We start from the raw sequence: 18,731 nt of genomic DNA, 5'->3' as shown, positions 1-18,731 counted from the left end.
TACATAAAGTATGAATCTTTAACAGTTCAAGATGGAAATGTTTGGATATCATATTGAGTTTTGAAAGAAATAAAAACCAAAGCAGTGGTAAGACTGCATCGCATCACTTGAAAATTCTAACATCCCTGTGTTTATAAAGAAGCAACAGAACACTGCCAGCATTTTATACTTTTATTTTTTTTTAATAATCAGCAAGTCAAACAATGGTAACCAAAAACCAATCTCAAACACCGTCACTCAAGAGCACTGAGTGTAGAACAAATCTGTTTTGATCATTTACTGACATGAAATGACTATTTCTACTTTCATGCAGACACATTGTGTGTCCTCAGGCGTAGTACTGAAGGTTGGCCTTCTTTTTGGCTTGGACCTCCAGGATTCCCTCCATGTAATCTTCATGGTTCAGCTCTGTGGCTCCACGGCGCAGCGCAATCATACCGGCCTCCACACACACAGCTTTGCACTGTGCACCATTGAAGTCGTCGGTGCAGCGGGCCAGCTCTTCGTAGTTGACGTCTGGACTGACGTTCATCTTGCGGGAGTGGATCTGCATAATGCGAGCCCGGGCCTCTTCGTTGGGCATGGGGAACTCGATCTTTCTGTCCAGACGACCTGAACGGAGCAATGCAGGGTCCAAGATGTCCACTCTGTTGGTGGCAGCAATCACCTAGAAAACAGAAATGTACTCATGTAGTTGTACTCGCAGGACAGTTTCTTCACAGTACTTTGTCGGGAAGTGACCGTTTTCAGCATGTCTTGCTTTCTGTGTTCTAGTCAAAACTTTTGGTAGATTTTCAGTTAATTTGTCTTTGTATTAAAATACATGATCATGTTTCAATATTAATAATTGATTAATCTTAATGTGTGTTTTACCGATATTTTTTCTGTCTTGGCTTAATGTGTTTAATGTGAAACACTGAGTGGTGTTTTTGCAGCAGAATCTCTACCTTGACCTGCATGTTGGGCTGAAATCCATCGAGCTGGTTGAGCAGCTCCAACATGGTCCTCTGCACCTCTCGGTCTCCTGCCTTTTCACTGTCGAACCTCTTGGTTCCAATTGCGTCCAGCTCGTCGATGAAGATGATGGAAGGGGCTTTTTCTTTGGCCAAGGCAAATGCATCTCTCACCAGCTTGGCTCCGTCTCCGATGAACATCTGGACCAGCTGTGGACCGGCCAGCTTCAGGAATGTGGCTTTGGTTTGAGCAGCGCAGGCCCTGGCCAGAAGGGTCTTTCCGGTACCAGGTGGTCCATACATGAGGACTCCCTTGGGTGGCTGAATGCCCAGGTTCTCAAACTTCTCCTTGTGGTTCATGGGTAGGACGATAGCCTCGACTAGCTCTTGGATTTGCTTGTCCAAGCCTCCAATGTCGCTGTACTGCTCTGTGGGGCGCTCATCCACCTCCATCGCTTTGACTCTGGAGTCGTACTCGGTGGGCAGAGTCTCCAGAATCAGGTAGGAATCTTTGTTGACACCCACCAGATCTCCCGGCTTTAGCTTCTCGGCATCAACCAGGCCGATCACGGGTAGGAAGTAGGTCTGTCGGGTGGAAGTCTTAATGACGGCGCACTTTCCTTTTCGCTGGGAGTCCAGATCCACATTGGCCCCGTCTTCCTCCTGGTCGTTGGGGTCCACATCCAGCAGCTCGATCACATTTGATACGAGGTACGGCAGGGTTTTGTTCACCTTTATCTTCTCCGTGTTTTCCTTGATTTTATCCTTCATAGCCTGCAGCTCGTGGGTCACCCTCAGTACCTCGCTCTTCATGATCTTTATCTCGCTGTCGAGCAGACGAGTCCGCTGAACTATTTCCTCTGTGGACATTTTTAACACTTCTTCGCCGATTCCATCTTCCACCTCGTCCCAAACTGATTTGTCACTCAGCGACGCCATTTTTGCTCTGCCTGTTGTGCGAACTATGACACAGCGGATGGTGTTCTTATAATGTGACGACACTTCCGGCTCCGGAAGTGGTTGTTGATTCTGAGTGGTTGCAGGGGCAGAAGACCGGGAATGAATTTGGTGTGATTTACGTTTATTTGCGGAGTGCATTCATCTACGTGCGTCGCATGTAAGTTCACGAAAGACGCAGTTCGTTGCGACGACAAAAAGCGTTATTGGCAAACTTTTCCTGGTCGCAAAATGTAATTTTGTTGACTCTAGTGACTGAGCGTGCGACTGAGCGTTAGCTAGCATAGTGCTGCTAAAACTAGCTTTGCGGCTAACTCTATGTAGGCAACGTATTGACATGCTCTATTCTGCAGTCTTTTTTGACACTCTCATCAAAAATTAGCTACAATGCCAAATGTCCGTATGGCGAACTAAAAAGGACCGTAGCTACATATGTTCAAATTAACCGATGGGGAAGCAAAATGCGGTTAGCAGTTCAGAGAATTGCTTCGCGCCAGTGTTGTAAGAATTCCATCAAGTCTGTTGCAACTCATATTTAGTGAGAATGTAAACGAGGGGTGGTCGAACCTCCTTGTATTTTATATAGTCCAATTTATATTATCATTTAGGGAATAAATTACGTTCACAATAATGGAAAGTTGTTTTTTTCTCATTTAAGACCCAAAGCATTCAGGTTCAAGACGCCTCCTGTGTGACGTTCTCTGTCCTTCCTGCTTCTGGATGCCACTGAATTGAAGGAGGTGCCGCAGATATGGACCAAAACAACAGTATACCGGCCTTTCAGGGACTGGCATCGCCCCAGGTATAATTTCTAAATATGTTCTTTTAAAAGAAATGCGTCTTTGTCACATCAAATCAGTCATTTTACTCACAATCTCTCTCTCGTCACTGCCGAAATTTCCTGCATCATTAATTTTACTTAATGTGATACCCTGCTGGAGTCTTTTTATGCAAAAACTGTACGAGAACTTTTTTTCAGCTGTGTTATATTGATGCACTGTCTCTAAATATACATGCGTTTTTCTGCTGCAGCGTAATATTTTAAAAGTCAAGGCCAGTCTGATTTGTCCTCTATTTTCAGTGTGTGGCCTCTCTGAGTTATGCTCCACATCACTGCATCTCAACAATTTCGTTTTCTTTTTCTTTTGGTGCATTGTACAGTGAAAAACTACTTATCTTTATTGTGGGGGATTTTCTTCTACTTTGATATGTGCAACATTCTGGACTTGATAGGAAAATCAAGGCACAACACTGCCCCCCAAAAAAGTATAAAGTTGACCAAGAACTGATTAAAAACCACATAATTAAAAAAAACAACTTTCCATTTCAGCTAATGTGTTGAATATGTACACTGACTATGAAATTTCACTGCATGTCACATTAATGTAATTCTACAAATGTCTGGTGTTGTTAGACCCAACACAGAAGATTACACACAGTTATTAGATTAGTGTGTTTTCTCTAAACAGAGTGCTAAAAGTTGCTGAAATTGATTTGCACCAATTTTTTTTTTAAATATTTCTATTCATACATGTACATATCATAAGATACTTAATGACAATTATTGGACATTTACTTTGAAACTGTGCTGACAGTGGCTACAATTCACCCCCCAAAACAAACCTCCTAACACGTCATGTTGTCAAGATGTGAACACAATGCTAACATCTTTGCAGATAGAGCTGCAAGGAATTAGCTAATGAGTCAACCACAGGATATTTGTCAATTACATTAACTGTCTATTAGCTGCCAGGTCTGTTGCACAACACATCCCTTATCTGAGTTTATGCCTGAATGGGTCAGTAAAGCAACATTGTTGGTCCTAGTCATGTTGGAACCATCTTAGCTGACACCAACACATTGAACTTGAAAATGAACAGATACTCCTTTACAATGGTAAAGCACGAAAGCCCAAAGCGATGTGACTTCAATTTCTGGTCTCTGGTGAGGTTTTTTGAGCTTGACCGACCATGCCTTTTTCTACAGGGTGCCATGACCCCAGGCATGCCACTCTTCAGTCCTATGATGCCTTATGGCTCAGGACTGACACCCCAACCTGTCCAGAACACCAACAGTCTGTCTATACTGGAGGAACAGCAGAGGCAGCAACAGCAACAGCAGGCACAGCAGGCAAACACAGGTACAACACACAGAACTAATGTGGTCACGACAAGAGCCCATCTGCATTCAAGGAAATGTTGAGCCTTTTTTAAAAAACAAAAACCAACTGTTGCTCTTTAGGACTCCCTGGAACATCCGGGCAGACCCCTCAGCTATTCCATTCCCAAACAGTAACGGGCACAACAACCACGGCACTGCCAGGAAACACACCTCTCTACAACACCCCTCTGACGCCCATGACCCCCATCACACCAGCCACACCGGCCTCAGAGAGCTCTGGAATTGTACCTCAACTACAGTATGTTGGAAACTTTGTCAGAGTTAACACCACTTTGTATTGCTCACACGTTGTCTCACGCAATCAGGCTTGTTTGCATATTTTGTCAATCGTCACTTGCAGAGTTCTTGTTGTCAATTCATAGCCCTATAGCATTCAGATACTATTTACCTAAACATAGCTACGGAATATTGAAAACAAAAATACATGGCAAAGTACTGTATCTCGTGGCACCACATTGCCTTTTTTTGCCCATTCTTGCTATTTAAAACCACTGGATTAAAAAAAAAAAAAAAGTTTGCTGAAATACTTTTTTTATTTTACGTTTTCCTCCAAAATTAGAAACATAGTATCAACAGTGAATCTCGGCTGTAAACTGGACTTGAAAACCATTGCTCTGAGAGCCAGGAACGCCGAGTACAACCCTAAGGTTTGGCCTTGTAAAGTTACATTAACATTTTAGGTCTTTTTGTCAGTATGTTAATTTATTTTGATATCTCGTAGCGTTTTGCTGCTGTCATCATGAGAATACGAGAACCAAGGACCACTGCGCTCATCTTCAGTTCTGGGAAGATGGTCTGCACAGGGGCCAAAAGGTCAGAGGTCATGCAGATGTAGATAATATACCAGCCAATTGTATGTTACTGTTTTTCCTTCAAGGCAAATGATTCTTAATATCATTTGTCTCTCATTGCTCCCATTGCTTAATCTTCCTGTTTGTGTCACATCGACTCCTTCTAGTGAGGAACAGTCGCGGCTAGCTGCCAGAAAATATGCTCGTGTGGTGCAGAAGCTCGGGTTTCCTGCAAAGTTCTTGGACTTCAAGATTCAAAACATGGTGGGCAGCTGTGATGTGAAGTTCCCCATCCGTCTGGAAGGATTAGTCCTCACACATCAACAGTTTAGCAGGTTTGTTCAGTTTCCAGAGTTCTTTTTTTTTTTTTTCTTTTTTACACCACCCTGATAGGATAGGTACTCTATGACTCTCTTATCTGAGTGACATTTAGGGCTATTATATAAAGAAACTCAAACCTGTAATGCTTACAGAAAAGGGGCTTCTCTGTTTCAGCTATGAACCGGAGCTGTTTCCAGGGCTGATTTACAGAATGATCAAACCCAGAATTGTCCTGCTCATCTTTGTGTCTGGGAAAGTTGTGCTCACAGGTGAGACTGGCTGCATTCTGCTCACTAACAAAGAACATGTAATTATAAGAGTTATCCCCGTCATGACCTGTTCAGAGCCAAGCGTGTTGATGGTTGAAATGCTTTCCACTTTCATCATTGTTCTAAAGGTGCCAAGGTGAGAGCAGAGATCTACGAAGCGTTTGAAAACATCTACCCCATCCTGAAAGGCTTCCGCAAAACAACGTAGGACCTGTAGTTCACTCTTTTACTATCCCATGATGAACATCATCCTTTTGTCTGTATTTTTTAAATTACATTTAGTGTCACCTGTTGGGTGAACTCCACAATGGACTGCTGTAAGGGCTGTTGTTATAGGGATGTGCATTTTCTGTTCAAGGAAATTGTCAGAAAAGGTTTTCACAACGTTTTTTGTTTTCTTAGAATGTGCATTTTTAACAGTTCTGTTTTTTAACAAGTGCATTTATTTTTTCAACTCGTTCGTTTATCTATCACATCCCTGATTGTAAATAAGACTGTAAAAATGTACAAACTGACTAGTATAGCAACAGTCGCAACTGTTGATAAACAGATTAACTGTTTTTCCCCTTTAAACTGTTTTTTAAATACTTTCTAGATTCCCATTTTATTTTATTTAATCACTCATTCCCAAGTTTTAATTAAGAATTATTGGAGTGTATCATTCTTGTTCAACTCAGTCCTGTCATAAAAATTTACTTAAAATGGAATCAACTCAAGAATCATTTAATTGCCTTTGATATTTTGCTTCTAAGTGGCAAAACCATCATTGTCCAGTTTATTTGTCCTTAACGGTCTGTCTCAGCTGGGGTCTGACTAATTTCACAAAATATAGATAGATGACAATGAAACTGTCTCATGACTATGTTCATTGTTCTCATTTAAGTTGAACGGTCACATTTTTCTTTAGTATTTTGTCTTCTTTTTTTTAAAAAAAATATTTTATTTTAATCATAAAAAGGGTCCTTTTGAGCCTCTGAGACTGGTTTGGTTTTCTTCAGCCACACCAAAAAGTAGTTTACTGCTTGGAGCAGCGTGTGTGTGTGTGTGCATGCGTGCGTGCGTGCGTGTGTGTCTGCGCTTTAGTATTTTTTGTCCGTTTTTTTAATTTTTATTTTAATCATAAAAAGGGTCCTTTTGAGCCTGTGAGACTGGTTTGGTTTTCTTCGGCCACACCAAAAAGTAGTTTACTGCTTGGAGCACTGTGTGTGTGTGTGTGCGTGCAGGAAATCACATGCAACCACAACTGTCGAATTTTTATCAACTGTGTCCAATGTCTGTACACACAACATAATACCAGAGAAGATGAGACGTTGATACTAAAACTACATTTAGTATTAATACTTTTCTCAACATTTGCCAAGCTAAATGCAATTCCTCTGCAGTTGTTTTTACTTCACTGTGAATAAACGTGTACATATATACATCTTTCTGTTGAAGTTGTTTCCTTTTCAACCACAATAATTTTTTCTAAATGCAAGTCTGACGAACATTGTCTTCAGTTTGTCTGTAGTCATTCTGTCCTAACCACAATCTTATGGCAGCTTGTGTGCAAATGTCAAAAGTACTCCGTTAAGATGTATTGCCATTTAAGTCATTGTTTCCATTCACTGAACACAGACCAGAATAAAAGGAAGTCCTTGCTTCGAATGACAATAGATGAAACTGACTTGAAGCCAGAAAAGACTTGATTGTATTTTAAATGTCTATAATATATTATGGCAGAGTAAAGGGTGTGGAGCCAACGCTGTGCCTTATGCTCTGTCGTGCGCTGTTCCATTTGTATTTTTGTTTAGTAAGTGTTGTTCTGAGTTGAAGTCGTGCTTCCAGATGAATTCCCGACAGTACTGGTCACCGCGCTCACAGCTGTCAGAGCATGTGTACACAGCCAGAGTCCCCCAGTCAATACTGTTTCCTGTGGAGTCCACTTGTAGGCTGTTTAACAGCTGGGGCATCACCTGCGGACACACATTTGGAAATGCAACATGCATTTTAATTGAATCCTGCACTGCATGACTGACAGTTTTAATATTGGTATGAGATCAAGCCTGGTATTTATCCACTTAATCAGTCCAAAGCAAGTTTTTTTTTTTTACTTTAGTCTTTTATTCTCAAAATAATTTCAAAGCTAAGGAAAACATCAGAAACTATGATGTTCTAAATGTGACTACCTGAAACTCAAAAGTCCGCTGGGCACCACAGAGACACGGTGGGACATCCTGTGCAGAGGGAATGTGTTGTGAGGAAACCCACAAAGGAGAGCCCCCCCGACTGTAACGCACCACCTGAGCACACAAAAACAATGGAGATGGAGATACAATGACTGCAACTATTCATTTCATATTCTCATATCTTATAGTTGAGTTTGTTTTTTTTTATTATTATTATTTTAACCTGGTGAGGTTCTGGCGCAATCTTCTTTTTAAAATGCTGAAACACTTTGTTGTCTTCTGTTTCATGCATGGCCATCTCCTCCAGGTCCGTCTCTGTGAGACCTGGGTCGGAAATAAAAACACAAATCTTTAGAATGTGTGGACCAAAAAGAAAAAACATTCAAACAGGGGAAAACAATGTTTAAATTTAGTGTTTATCTATTACCTATGTTAAATCCTTATTCCCCCTCGTATCAAGTATTGTCTTAAGCAACAAGCTGTAAGATATTAAGGCTTTACCTTCTGCTAACGATGGACAAAGTGAGGGTTCCTCTGCTTCAGTCTCCTTTTCCTCTTCCTCTTCTTTCCCATCCTCTTCAGGTTCAGTGATGAGCTCAGATTCAGGTAAAAGGAAGAGGGGTCCTTTAGCAGTGGATGCTTCTGTACAGAAAGACAATCACAAGAGAGAGACTTGTTGCTTCCTCGTGTCTGCGGCTGGTGTTAAAATGTAAACCATCGGAGAAGAGACATCTCTCTAATTTGAATTATACAATAAAGAACATCCACCTTGGCTACAGCACTCCCTTTTGTGTGTGTGCTTCCAGTGCAGTGTCTGGTGGTGTTTTCCACAGTAGGTCACATTGTGACAGCGGGAGCAAGCTTTGCTTCCGGGACAACCACAGACCCAGCAGAGCTTCAATCCAGAGATGGGCAGCACACAGCTGTCTGGTTCTGGCTCACTAGGAGGTTCATCCTCTGGGGGGAAAAAATGAAAAACCAAAGACTGAGAATTCTTAAATATGTAATTATACTCGGACCAATGACTAAATTCCTGTCTTTGAACATGTCGGAATACTAAAAAATCTTGGGAGCATTAAGCAGCTGTTTTCCGAGGAATCCAAATATATTAATATTTTCCTTTTAATTCAGTCCACTAGATGCACAACTGATGACAAAACTTTTGTCATCAACTTTTATATGATTATGTGAACAAGAAATCCACTGAGACACAAAACAATACATTACACTTCCAGCTGACATCCAGGTAAACACACACAGACCTGGTGGAGGGTCAAATGGGTAGAAGTCATTCCTCCTTGGTAGCTGACTTCTGAAAACTGAAACAAGATGAAGAAAATTATGCATTAATACAAGAAGGTATTTAATCTAAATAAGGAAGGAAGGCAAAAGGAGGAAACACTGCACTGAAGATTAAGGCTTTAAGACCATTTGCTGTCAGGTATACTATTGCACAGCAATACAAATAATGATGAGAAATTTCAAAAAACAAATTTACCTTTCATGCAGCGACTGTCATTGCATTTGTAGCACTCAGGAGATTTGCAGCAGAACAAAAAAAGTGTTCGGTGGAAACATCTGTCCTGACCAAAAATTGGAGCATAAACCTGATAAGACAAACACATCTGATTCATTCAAGACTAAATGCTGGCTGACAGACATAGAAATTGAGCTGCCAATGTCTCAATTTCAGCAGTAACAGCTGTGTCAACACAATGTGAATTTTCGAGACAAAAAAATATGAAGAAGGATCATTAAATTTCCCTCAAACGCCACTAACCTGCAGCAGAAAGACCATAGGCAGGCGGCACATCTCACACTCCAGCTCCGGTAGCTCAGGCAGGCCTCTGAGGCTGAGCCACGCCGCCTTCCCCCCAACTTTACTGGGGAACTGTGGCGACAGAAGGCGCCACGGCTCCGCATCCTCCAGAAAGCCCAGAACCACCTCCGCCGAGAGCTTATCCCTACTGCCGGACATCGTGGCAAAGTTATCGCCTTTCACTCAGACGAATTATTAGAAAGACCTTCTTCGAAGAGAGGGAATACTTTGAAAACTGTCATAACATTACCAAATTCAGCACATGAGTGTGAGTCCAGCTTTGAAAGGCGTCCGAGGCGGAACACCATCGACTTTTCGTTCCGCAAACACTTTGTGTTCTGACAAGACGACTAGAATTTTAGTTTGAACGTCTTGGAATTACTTTCGGCATTTGTTTTGTCATCTTGAATATGACAACGAAATTTGACATTTCAGTCATATACTGCACTGCTCTGCTGTGAAGTACAAGGACGTCAGAACGATTTCCATAAAACATCGGATGAGATAAAAGAACTAAGATTGAAAAAAAAAAAAATACCGCGCAGTAATACAACTGGACGAAATCGGCTAAAAGTCACTGCTTCACAAAAAGTATTCACTCCTGCAACAAAAAAAACTAACTAACCCTAACCATAACATTTTTACAATCTAATAAAATTTACGTGATAAAGAGGGTCGTTATTTTAAAGAAATAAACAATCACTAAACAAATGAATAAATATCATAATACAAAATGAGCGGCTGCGTAGAAGGTTTTTGTTGTTGTCGTGCAAACTGGATCATTGAGCTGATACGATTGTTTGTTCCGTGTGTGTGTGTGTGTGTGTGTGTGTGTGTGTGTGTGTGTGTGTGTGTGTGTGTGTGTGTGTGTGTGTGTGTGTGTGTGTGTGTGCGTGCGTGCTGTAATTCCACTGAGCTCCGTAGGAGGGCGCTGTTTCTCTCTACAGCACTTCAGCCCTGGGAAGTGAGGCTGCCTTGCTGGTTGTTCAGTGTGTCCAGCTGCTCCCATGTCAGCCCATGGCTCTCTGTCTGTGGAGAAAGTAAAGTCATCATTTATTGAACTTCGCAAAAAGGAAGAAAAACATTTTAGTCGGTTGGTTTTAACTCCACTTTTAACAGCACGACACAGCGCGCCGAAGCTACGCCTAGGGGCTGGTAAGTTGTTGAAACATGTTTCCAGGAAATGTCAGTCGACACATTTTAAACTGTAGCATCTGTTAGAAGTAAACGGGGAGTGGAACATGCCATTTATTATCATTCTGTTACCTGCGAGGACTATTAACGTAACTTGACTGCGTATCAGTTTTTATACATGTATGGATTTTAATAATGTTCAAATGTTTTGGCCTGTGTTCGGAGAGTTTTGTTTTTACACCTGCCTGCTTCTCTGTACACAACTCAGCCACTTGTTAGCTGTTTTTCAGCACTTGCTAGATGTTTGGTTAAGACTGACACCACCGTGTTGTTCAAAGCAGTTACGTTGTCGACCTATGTCAAAGTGTTTGTCCACGTTGGTTTTGGAATATTGCCTAATATTTGATAGAGGAAACACAAATTCCCGTTTTGTTTTATTTTTTTTTTTTATGCAAAGATACAGAACGCAAGGGAAACGTGTTTTTCCCGCAGTCTGACTAAACGCATCCACACGAGGACCAGCTGAGGGTCATTATCACATGTGATATTTTACAATTGATAGTTGTTGTTGTTTTTTAATGTTTGCCACCAAGCACGGGAATTGGTTTTATCGGCCTGGCAGCAGATAAATCCTCACAAGGAATTTTAATGACCACATAGTTCGGAGCTTTGGCACTCAGACGTGTTTTAAGATGCAGACACGGTAGCCGCATCTACGTCACAAGTAAGAATTTGATTGTCTTCTCAGTGCCACATCATTATAGACCCACTGTTTGTGCAACGCCCTTTCAAGTTTATGGTATGTGCATATCCGGATTTTTCCAAGGAGCTGCTGGCCTCTTGAGTTGGACCGCTGCCCAGGGTGGGTCTTCCACTTCAGCCTGACAAATGATTAAAGCTGGCTTTTGTTTGCTGGTTTCTGAGGGTGCTGGTGGCAGCCTGGTAAACACAACCGACAGGTTAACTCACACTGCAGAGCAACAGCCAAGTAGATGTGGAAGGGTTTTTTGTTTGTTTGTTTGTTTTAATTATATTGCATTGACAGGAAAAATGAATTGAATCAGAAGTTGATTTGCTGACCATTAGATTGCTTGTTGTTCAATGTTTAAAATGTGTGCACATTGTGAAGACTCCTTCACTGCCTGAAAACCAAACTATTGATTCGATTTTCTTTCTTTCTGTTTATTCATCCTTAATCCCTTATCTTGTTGTATCACTTTGTCCCATTACTTAAAATGCATGCAGGGAGGAAACAGATGGGAGATGAGGCTGTGCAATAGTTATTAAAACATAAAGAAATTGTTGCTTCAGATTGTATCACCTTTATCTTGTTACCACATTACACAATGATTTAGTGTAGAAAGATTTTATTATTTCACTTCCAATAAATTCAACGCAACTACTTGACAGAAGTGTCATCCACAGTGCTATCATTAAAGTAGTCAAACAGTCCTAAGGATGTACTACATCAACTGTGATGGCCAGACAGTTTGCTCCTCACGCCATAACTCCAGAGATGAAAGCCGAGCTGTGTCAGGCTCATCCGTTACAAAATAAAAGTCAACCTTTTACATCATTCTGTCAAAGCAGTCAGCCGGTATCTTTGGGTGCTCTCGCTAACAGTTTGTCTTGTTGTTCTAAGCAACTGGGACAAAATTTTATTGAGATGTCACATCGCAATTCTTGACGAGTGTGTCCGTAGCGCCTGAGAGGCCCCTTTCCCTGGAGGAATTTCTGTTTGACGCTTTAATCTGCCATCTTAACAGGGCTTTGTCTTTATTCCCTGCGTCAAAGTTGTGGAATGTATTTCACTGTCCCGTGTTGTTTTTTTTTCCCCAATACAAATTCATATAACTGGAATTGTTTTTGTCAAGGTTATAAAGTAGAGTTGATATAGTGAGAAGCAGCTTGCAGCTATTGGCAACCGACCAGACTGGGGATATTTTTTTATGATTAGAACGTTGCTTCACGTATTGTGCTTCATTGTTTTCAACATAATGTTTCATTTTGACTTTAGTGAACGCCCTTCCTGGTTTTTCTCTGATCATACTTATCAATGTTATTCTGATCTGACTGTCAAATCAGTTCATTCTCTGCCAAAGTGTGTTGCTGAAGGCTGCGTTCATCTCCAGCAGACAGTGTGGCTTTAATTGACTGAGCTGTTCTCATTCAAGTAAACGCTGCTTGTGACTCTTTCATCTGTATTTACTATTGTTTTGCACTACTGCTCTCTTTTTCAGGAGGAAGAGTCTTAGTTACTACAGATAACTAATCTACATTACTTGTAGCATTAAGTGTAGAGTAACCACTTAATCTCTTAATGTGGTGCAGGTAGTTCACCTGTGCAGTTGTCTTGTGAAAAAATCAAGGAATTGTCACGTTACATAAAGGCAAACACACCATACCAAGCTATTGCACCATGCATAGCTGGAGTTGTAAAAACATGTTTAAAACAGTTATTTTAAAATATGTTGCACAACATTGTAGTCAAAGCCGCCAGATCTTTGAAGGCCTTCTCTGATTTAGTTTGGTACTGATTGAGCAGCTGAATGTAAAAGGTCAACTTGTTGTTATTTAGACTGGGAGAAAAGAGAAAATTGTTTATGAATTTGGAAACGCTTTTTCAGCTTAGTGCAACCTGTTATAGTCAGTTACAGTCGTCTTTCCCTGCTGAGCTTACTCGTCAGGCTGTGGTGGCTTTAAAAAAACAACATTTGTTTCTGAAAGAGATATTCTGGGCAGAAAAAGCATTGGATCACCTTGAATGGTCAGGGCAGTGCTCGAGGCGAACCCTTTTCCATGACAGTGAATTTTACCATGGGTGTTGGTTTTGCACGAGACCTTAAGCTGCTTAATGCACCAGATGAAAGGTTCTCCAGGGCTGCGGTCAAAGAATGTAAGACTTGTCTGAACACTTTTCAACACACTGGTCACATGATGCATTTTGAGCTCCATTTGAAATGTTTTTGTCCAGAGTTGGTCTACCACACCAGGTGAAAAAGTTGCATTGTGTATTTATAACAATGTGAGGTTCCCCTATTGTCAATGTTTACTATGTTTTGAAGTGAGTGAACTAAGAATCGGTGGAGGGGAAATAAATGTTTCTGTCCACGGTGATAATGAGTAGACAGAAACTTGTCCATAGTGTGCTTTAGTTGTTTCCTGTTACTGTGTCAGCATGTTGAAACAGTTTTTTTTTGCCACACATATTGGTCAATAGTACCATGAAGTGTACAAATCTACATCTGCATTCAATACACAGTATTGTATAATGTGCAAAATGCTGGACTGATCCATGCAGAATGCTGCTGCTGTTGCAGACACATTTTCTTTGCACCATTAGATCACAGACAAGTGGATGGGATTTCCACTAAATGCATTTAATGGGTGGCTTAACTTAATATGTATGGAATTCTACTCAAGTTCTTAAGGCATCACTAAAACTGTAATATGTTAATATTTTATTTATAGGTAAAAGTCACTGCATCTGGTGTCGTAGATTTGTTGTCAGGAACAAAAAAAACCCAACAAAAAACCTATTTACAACAATAACACAATGTGTCCTTTCATGTGCTGCGGGTCATAACCAAATTCACCGATGATGTGAATCTGCTCCCTGTGCACTGCACGCTAGCTGCCCTGCTGCTCCTCAGAAGCGGAAGGGTCAACTGCGGTTAACTAATTTCACTGTGTTTTATGTGAACAATAAAGTATTTTAAAATGCTTTCGTCACTCAAGGGTTGGCCTGTCACTTTAATTTTATCATCTTCACATTGTCTTTTGGTGAACTGGAAGAACCAACGTAAAGCGGTGTGCATGTACAGTGATGATAGGATACTGATTTTTTGATTATACTGTTACATTTCAGACTGAAGCTCTCACTATGTCTGATGGGGAGTATGATTACCTCATCAAATTCCTAGCGCTGGGTGATTCTGGCGTGGGGAAAACAAGCTTCCTCTATCAATACACAGACGGCAAGTTCAACTCCAAGTTTATCACTACAGTGGGAATTGACTTTAGAGAAAAAAGAGTGGTAAGTTCAATCAACGCCGACAAACTAATTCTGGATTTGTTTTAGGTTCCTTTCAGTACCTAATGAACCAGTCATGGGCTTAATTATGTGTCCTGCACTAATTCCCTTTGTTCTCTGTTTACTAATACACTTGTGGTAGCCTAGTTAACGTCTTGCATGCATTCTTGAGCTATTTAATAACTCTGTTGCAACCAAAGGCTGCTGAGGAATTTTGCAACAGCGTTCTAAGTAATGACTAATGGAGGAGAGTGGAAGGCACCGCCCTCCGCCAGAATCGGCACTTCAACACCATTCGTAAACAGCTGCGCAGTGTGCATATTTGCTCAATATTTACTTTTTAATGCTACTGCCAGCCAACTTTAAAACTCTTATCTTCTTAACTTTCTTCAAAGTAAGAGCTGACTTCTGTAAAAAATAAAATAAAATAAAGAAATACGTATGTAACTAAAATGTTTTTATCAGCTTCACTGTTTCTTCAATCCTTTAGTCAAGAAAATTAGATATTTTAACAAAGCAAACCACAGCAGTATATTTGCAGTAGGATATTTAGAACACGCTAGGTTTGCGTCTGAAATATTGACTGGACACATTCTTCCACAACACAGCTGTTAATGTAAAGAAAAAACCCTGCATTCACTGTGCCCCTGTTTCGCTCAGGTTTACAAATCATCAGGTGCTGATGGGTCATCAGGTAAAGAACAGAAGATTCACATGCAGCTGTGGGACACTGCAGGACAGGAGAGGTACGCACAAATGAGTCTTTTTGGTTGTGTTTTTGTACTGAAGAGATTTTATGCTCATCAGCGCGTTTTACTCTTGCTGTATTCAGGTTTAGGAGTTTAACAACGGCATTCTTCAGAGATGCGATGGGTTTCCTCCTTCTGTTTGACCTCACAAATGAACAGAGCTTCCTTAACGTCAGGAACTGGATGAGTATGTTTTCTGACACATTACACTGCATTCATATAGAATTTTAAGGTATTTGAACAAACAACGCTGTCAAATTATAAATAGAGAGCCAATGGCATGGCGAAGAAGTGTCTGTCCACGAGGTTGAATTCTTCACCCTCAAAGTAGCGTGTCTTGAACAATGAAATGGTGTATTGCTGTGTCCTGAGGCGGGGGATGGTTGTACAACTAATGCACTTTCTTTTACACATCCACATTCATGACTCATTGTCTCCCAGCTCATCTTGACTTTTCATCTCAACTTAAAACAATTTAAATGTCATATATTTAATTTTCTCATTAATCAGCTGTTACTTTAGGTCACATGTTTACTTTTGAAATGTTCAGTTTTTGTTCTGCGGTCTATTAAAAGTACTGGTTTCAGCTGTGGTTTCTCTGAAGTCCCTGTTTTTGACTTTCGAGTTGAACCTCTTCAAATTCAGAATACTGTTAGTTCATAACCGGACAAACAAGTTTGATCCTGTTCAATGAGCCAATTCACTTTCGTCAGGGTATTTCTGACAAGTGGTTTTTGCATTTTTGAGATACTGACGCTGAATAAAACAAGTCTCTGCCACTCAGTGTAAAAAAAACAATTGTTATCTTTCAGGCCAGCTACAGATTCATGCATACTGCGAAAGTCCAGATGTGATTCTGTGTGGCAACAAATGTGACCTGACAGACCAGAGAGCAGTGAGTGAAGACGAGGCCCGCGACCTGGCAGAAAAGTATGGGTATGTATGTCTACGTCCATCCGCAGAGGAGCCTCTCCCTCCAGTGTTTGTCAAAAAGGCAGTGGCTGCATTGTTTGACGAAGTCTGTGCAGGAAAATTTCATGCTAAATCAGTCCTCCTTGAAAAGCAAATATTTGTGAACATCTGCAAAATATCCTGCTGGACACACCTTTCCCTTCGACACAAATGTTACATTGGAAATATGTTTTGTAAAACACTTTCAAGACTATCAGCTGAAGAACACGGCAAATGTTTTTGAATCATGGATACTGTCACTTCTGTCACTGGCAGCAGCGACCCTCGTTTGTGATGCGTTACAATGGATTTTCCTCTTGGTGCAGAATCCCATACTTTGAGACAAGTGCTGCAAACGGGCAGAATGTCAGCCAGGCTGTGGATGTCCTACTGGATCTTATCATGAAGAGGATGGAACGATGTGTTGACAAGTCCTGGATCCCAGATGGGACCGTCCGCATCAATGGAGCTGCCAACTCAGACATGGTAGACGGACCAGAGAAGAGCAAATGTGCGTGTTAAAATGATGAGGAGCCATTTTGGGGGGTTTTCTGCTGGTGTGGAAAGTCACTTCAGAGGACAGCAATGCACAGCAGTGTCCAAAACTGCTCCACATACAGTTAGTGCTGGGCAACATAGGCGAAAAATGCATTGTGACTCTGTGCGTGTTGAACATACACACGCGTGTGTTTCGTTTCCAGCACGCACGTGTGTTTAAGGGTGAAATTTGCAACATGAACGTATTTTCCATTTACGTTTTATATTTGTCTGTCCAAAGTTGTTTTCCTTTTGAATGTGGGCACAATGCATTTCAATTCATACATATGTGTTTTATAAATTATTATGACACAGGAGTTTGGGGTAATTTTTTTTGTTATGATGCACATTTCAGAAGGCTAACATCAGGGATCAAAACACGATACTGAAAAAGAAAATTAGGTATAAACTCTGTTCTTCACAATTTAGCAGCGCGAGTTGCATTGGCAGAAGTGCAATAAATAGTGTTTTTTTTTGCTCAGTGTAACATTGACAAAAGACACTCCACAGTTGATTCAAGAAAGTGCATTCTTTATTTCTTTCAACATATTTTGGTGAAGAGAATTTTGTCACTCACGACATCTTAGAAAGGTTGCAGATGAAGTCCTGCTGATGCTTCACTAGAACCACATTACTCTTATGATGAGAGCAATGAGTAGTTGCATGTAGAGTCATCGGTTTATTTGCCCTTACTCTCTGCTTGACAACTACCAAATTCTGTTTTATGGGCTTGTTATCTACAAGAATGATTTATATTTTATTATCCGGCGTTAAGGGGAGGTTCAATATTTACCAGCTCAAATATTTCACATGAGAGATAACTATTTTATTAAGAACAAGGGTTTAACCTGCAGTAATTCTTGTTGTAAGTTCAGCTGTATAGAAAATAAGCAAATAAATAATTAATTTCTTTCTATTTTATAAATTTTACTTTAAAGAAATATGTAAAATTGTAATTTTCTACGTTTACTTAAGCACCACTCATGCTTCTTAACTTTTTGGACTACAATATGGGTTTTGGGGAAACCTAGTGGAGATGAAGAGCATCGTTTTTAAAGTCCCGGTTTTCACATTCATTTTGGATTACGTACATCATACAACAACAACAATAAGATGGGATTTCAATACATTTACATACAACAAATATCTTTAAGACTTTAAGATCAGCTCTTAAACTAAGTGTGCCCGGAAGCACAGGAAATCTGTCGTACAGCTTTTTTCAATTTAAAAATTCCCCCGTTGATATTATACATGAAAGCCAAATGCCTCCATTGTGATTTAGAATATTCGCATTATTACAATAGAGCACAGTTTCCCCTGCAATTGTAAAATCAGACATTTATAAATTAAATGTGGAACTATAAAAACCTTAAGAATAGCTGCTGTCACTTGTTTCTTTAAATTTCGTGTTACACGTTGAGGCATTTGCTTATCCTATTCTCTATTTATATTCTCTATTTAAATACCGATTTTCTTGTTAAAACATTGGAAATTGTATAAATGTATTCTTTTTTCACAACTATGGTCGTGATAAATTCACAAATCTTTTCAATTTACATTGTGCTATCACACTTTCCGTTACACTGTGCTATGTCTTTTATTTCTCCCAGATGGAATTTGTTCATATTACAAGGCCTTGAATGAACTAATCTACACTGTCAGTTATCACACTTTGATCCTGGTTCAAATATGTCAATTGTGCCAAAAAAAAAATAAACGTTTTTATTTATGTAATCCTCGAAAAAGTGTGTTGTTCCCTAAACCAGTGTTTAGCCCTTCTTGCCAGTGATACCTTGTGTGTGTGTGTGTGTGTGTGTGTGTGTGTGTGTGTGTGTGTGTGTGTGTGTGTGTGTGTGTGTGTGTGTGTG

The 18,731-nt window shown here is 40.4% G+C and overlaps 5 protein-coding genes across 6 annotated transcripts in view; 3 read left to right on the top strand and 2 right to left on the bottom strand.

The window, feature by feature from the left end:
• Positions 1 to 18,731, top strand: part of ogfod1 (2-oxoglutarate and iron-dependent oxygenase domain containing 1) — a 98,395-nt gene that overhangs the window by 34,760 nt on the left and 44,904 nt on the right. The gene's annotated exons all lie outside the window — the stretch shown is intronic.
• Positions 154 to 1,892, bottom strand: psmc3 (proteasome 26S subunit, ATPase 3). The gene is made up of 2 exons (XM_076049719.1): positions 948 to 1,892; positions 154 to 667 (listed from the first exon to the last, which is right to left on the bottom strand). The coding sequence occupies exons 1-2, from the start codon at positions 1,890 to 1,892 to the stop codon at positions 329 to 331; spliced, it is 1,284 nt and encodes a 427-aa protein (XP_075905834.1). The 3' UTR covers positions 154 to 328.
• On the top strand, positions 1,953 to 6,895 carry tbp (TATA box binding protein). The gene is made up of 9 exons (XM_076049745.1): positions 1,953 to 2,070; positions 2,569 to 2,712; positions 3,897 to 4,050; positions 4,152 to 4,329; positions 4,651 to 4,738; positions 4,813 to 4,904; positions 5,050 to 5,217; positions 5,378 to 5,472; positions 5,601 to 6,895. The coding sequence occupies exons 2-9, from the start codon at positions 2,662 to 2,664 to the stop codon at positions 5,678 to 5,680; spliced, it is 906 nt and encodes a 301-aa protein (XP_075905860.1). The 5' UTR covers positions 1,953 to 2,070; positions 2,569 to 2,661; the 3' UTR covers positions 5,681 to 6,895.
• Positions 6,408 to 9,885, bottom strand: pdcd2 (programmed cell death 2). Its single transcript, XM_076049733.1, has 8 exons — positions 9,421 to 9,885; positions 9,139 to 9,247; positions 8,903 to 8,959; positions 8,409 to 8,597; positions 8,142 to 8,282; positions 7,864 to 7,964; positions 7,641 to 7,754; positions 6,408 to 7,427 (listed from the first exon to the last, which is right to left on the bottom strand). Exons 1-8 carry the CDS (start codon positions 9,616 to 9,618, stop codon positions 7,224 to 7,226), a joined length of 1,113 nt encoding a protein of 370 aa, XP_075905848.1. The 5' UTR covers positions 9,619 to 9,885; the 3' UTR covers positions 6,408 to 7,223.
• Positions 10,416 to 18,597, top strand: LOC142903837 (ras-related protein Rab-27A-like). Of its 2 annotated transcripts, none has more exons than XM_076049695.1 (6): positions 10,416 to 10,614; positions 14,462 to 14,629; positions 15,287 to 15,372; positions 15,459 to 15,562; positions 16,188 to 16,311; positions 16,653 to 18,597. In XM_076049695.1, exons 2-6 carry the CDS (start codon positions 14,477 to 14,479, stop codon positions 16,846 to 16,848), a joined length of 663 nt encoding a protein of 220 aa, XP_075905810.1. In that variant the 5' UTR covers positions 10,416 to 10,614; positions 14,462 to 14,476; the 3' UTR covers positions 16,849 to 18,597. The 2 variants fall into 2 exon arrangements, with proteins under 2 accessions (XP_075905810.1, XP_075905803.1); XM_076049688.1 differs by lacking the exon at positions 10,416 to 10,614 and adding an exon at positions 13,011 to 13,489.

Source organism: Nelusetta ayraudi, unplaced genomic scaffold (genome assembly GCF_046127955.1).
Source record: "Nelusetta ayraudi isolate G7.1 ecotype Tasmania unplaced genomic scaffold, CSIRO-AGI_Nayr_v1 ptg000005l, whole genome shotgun sequence".
Lineage (NCBI taxonomy): Eukaryota > Metazoa > Chordata > Actinopteri > Tetraodontiformes > Monacanthidae > Nelusetta > Nelusetta ayraudi.
Note: the sequence above shows the minus strand (reverse complement) of the source record. Positions and strands in the feature narration are given on the sequence as shown.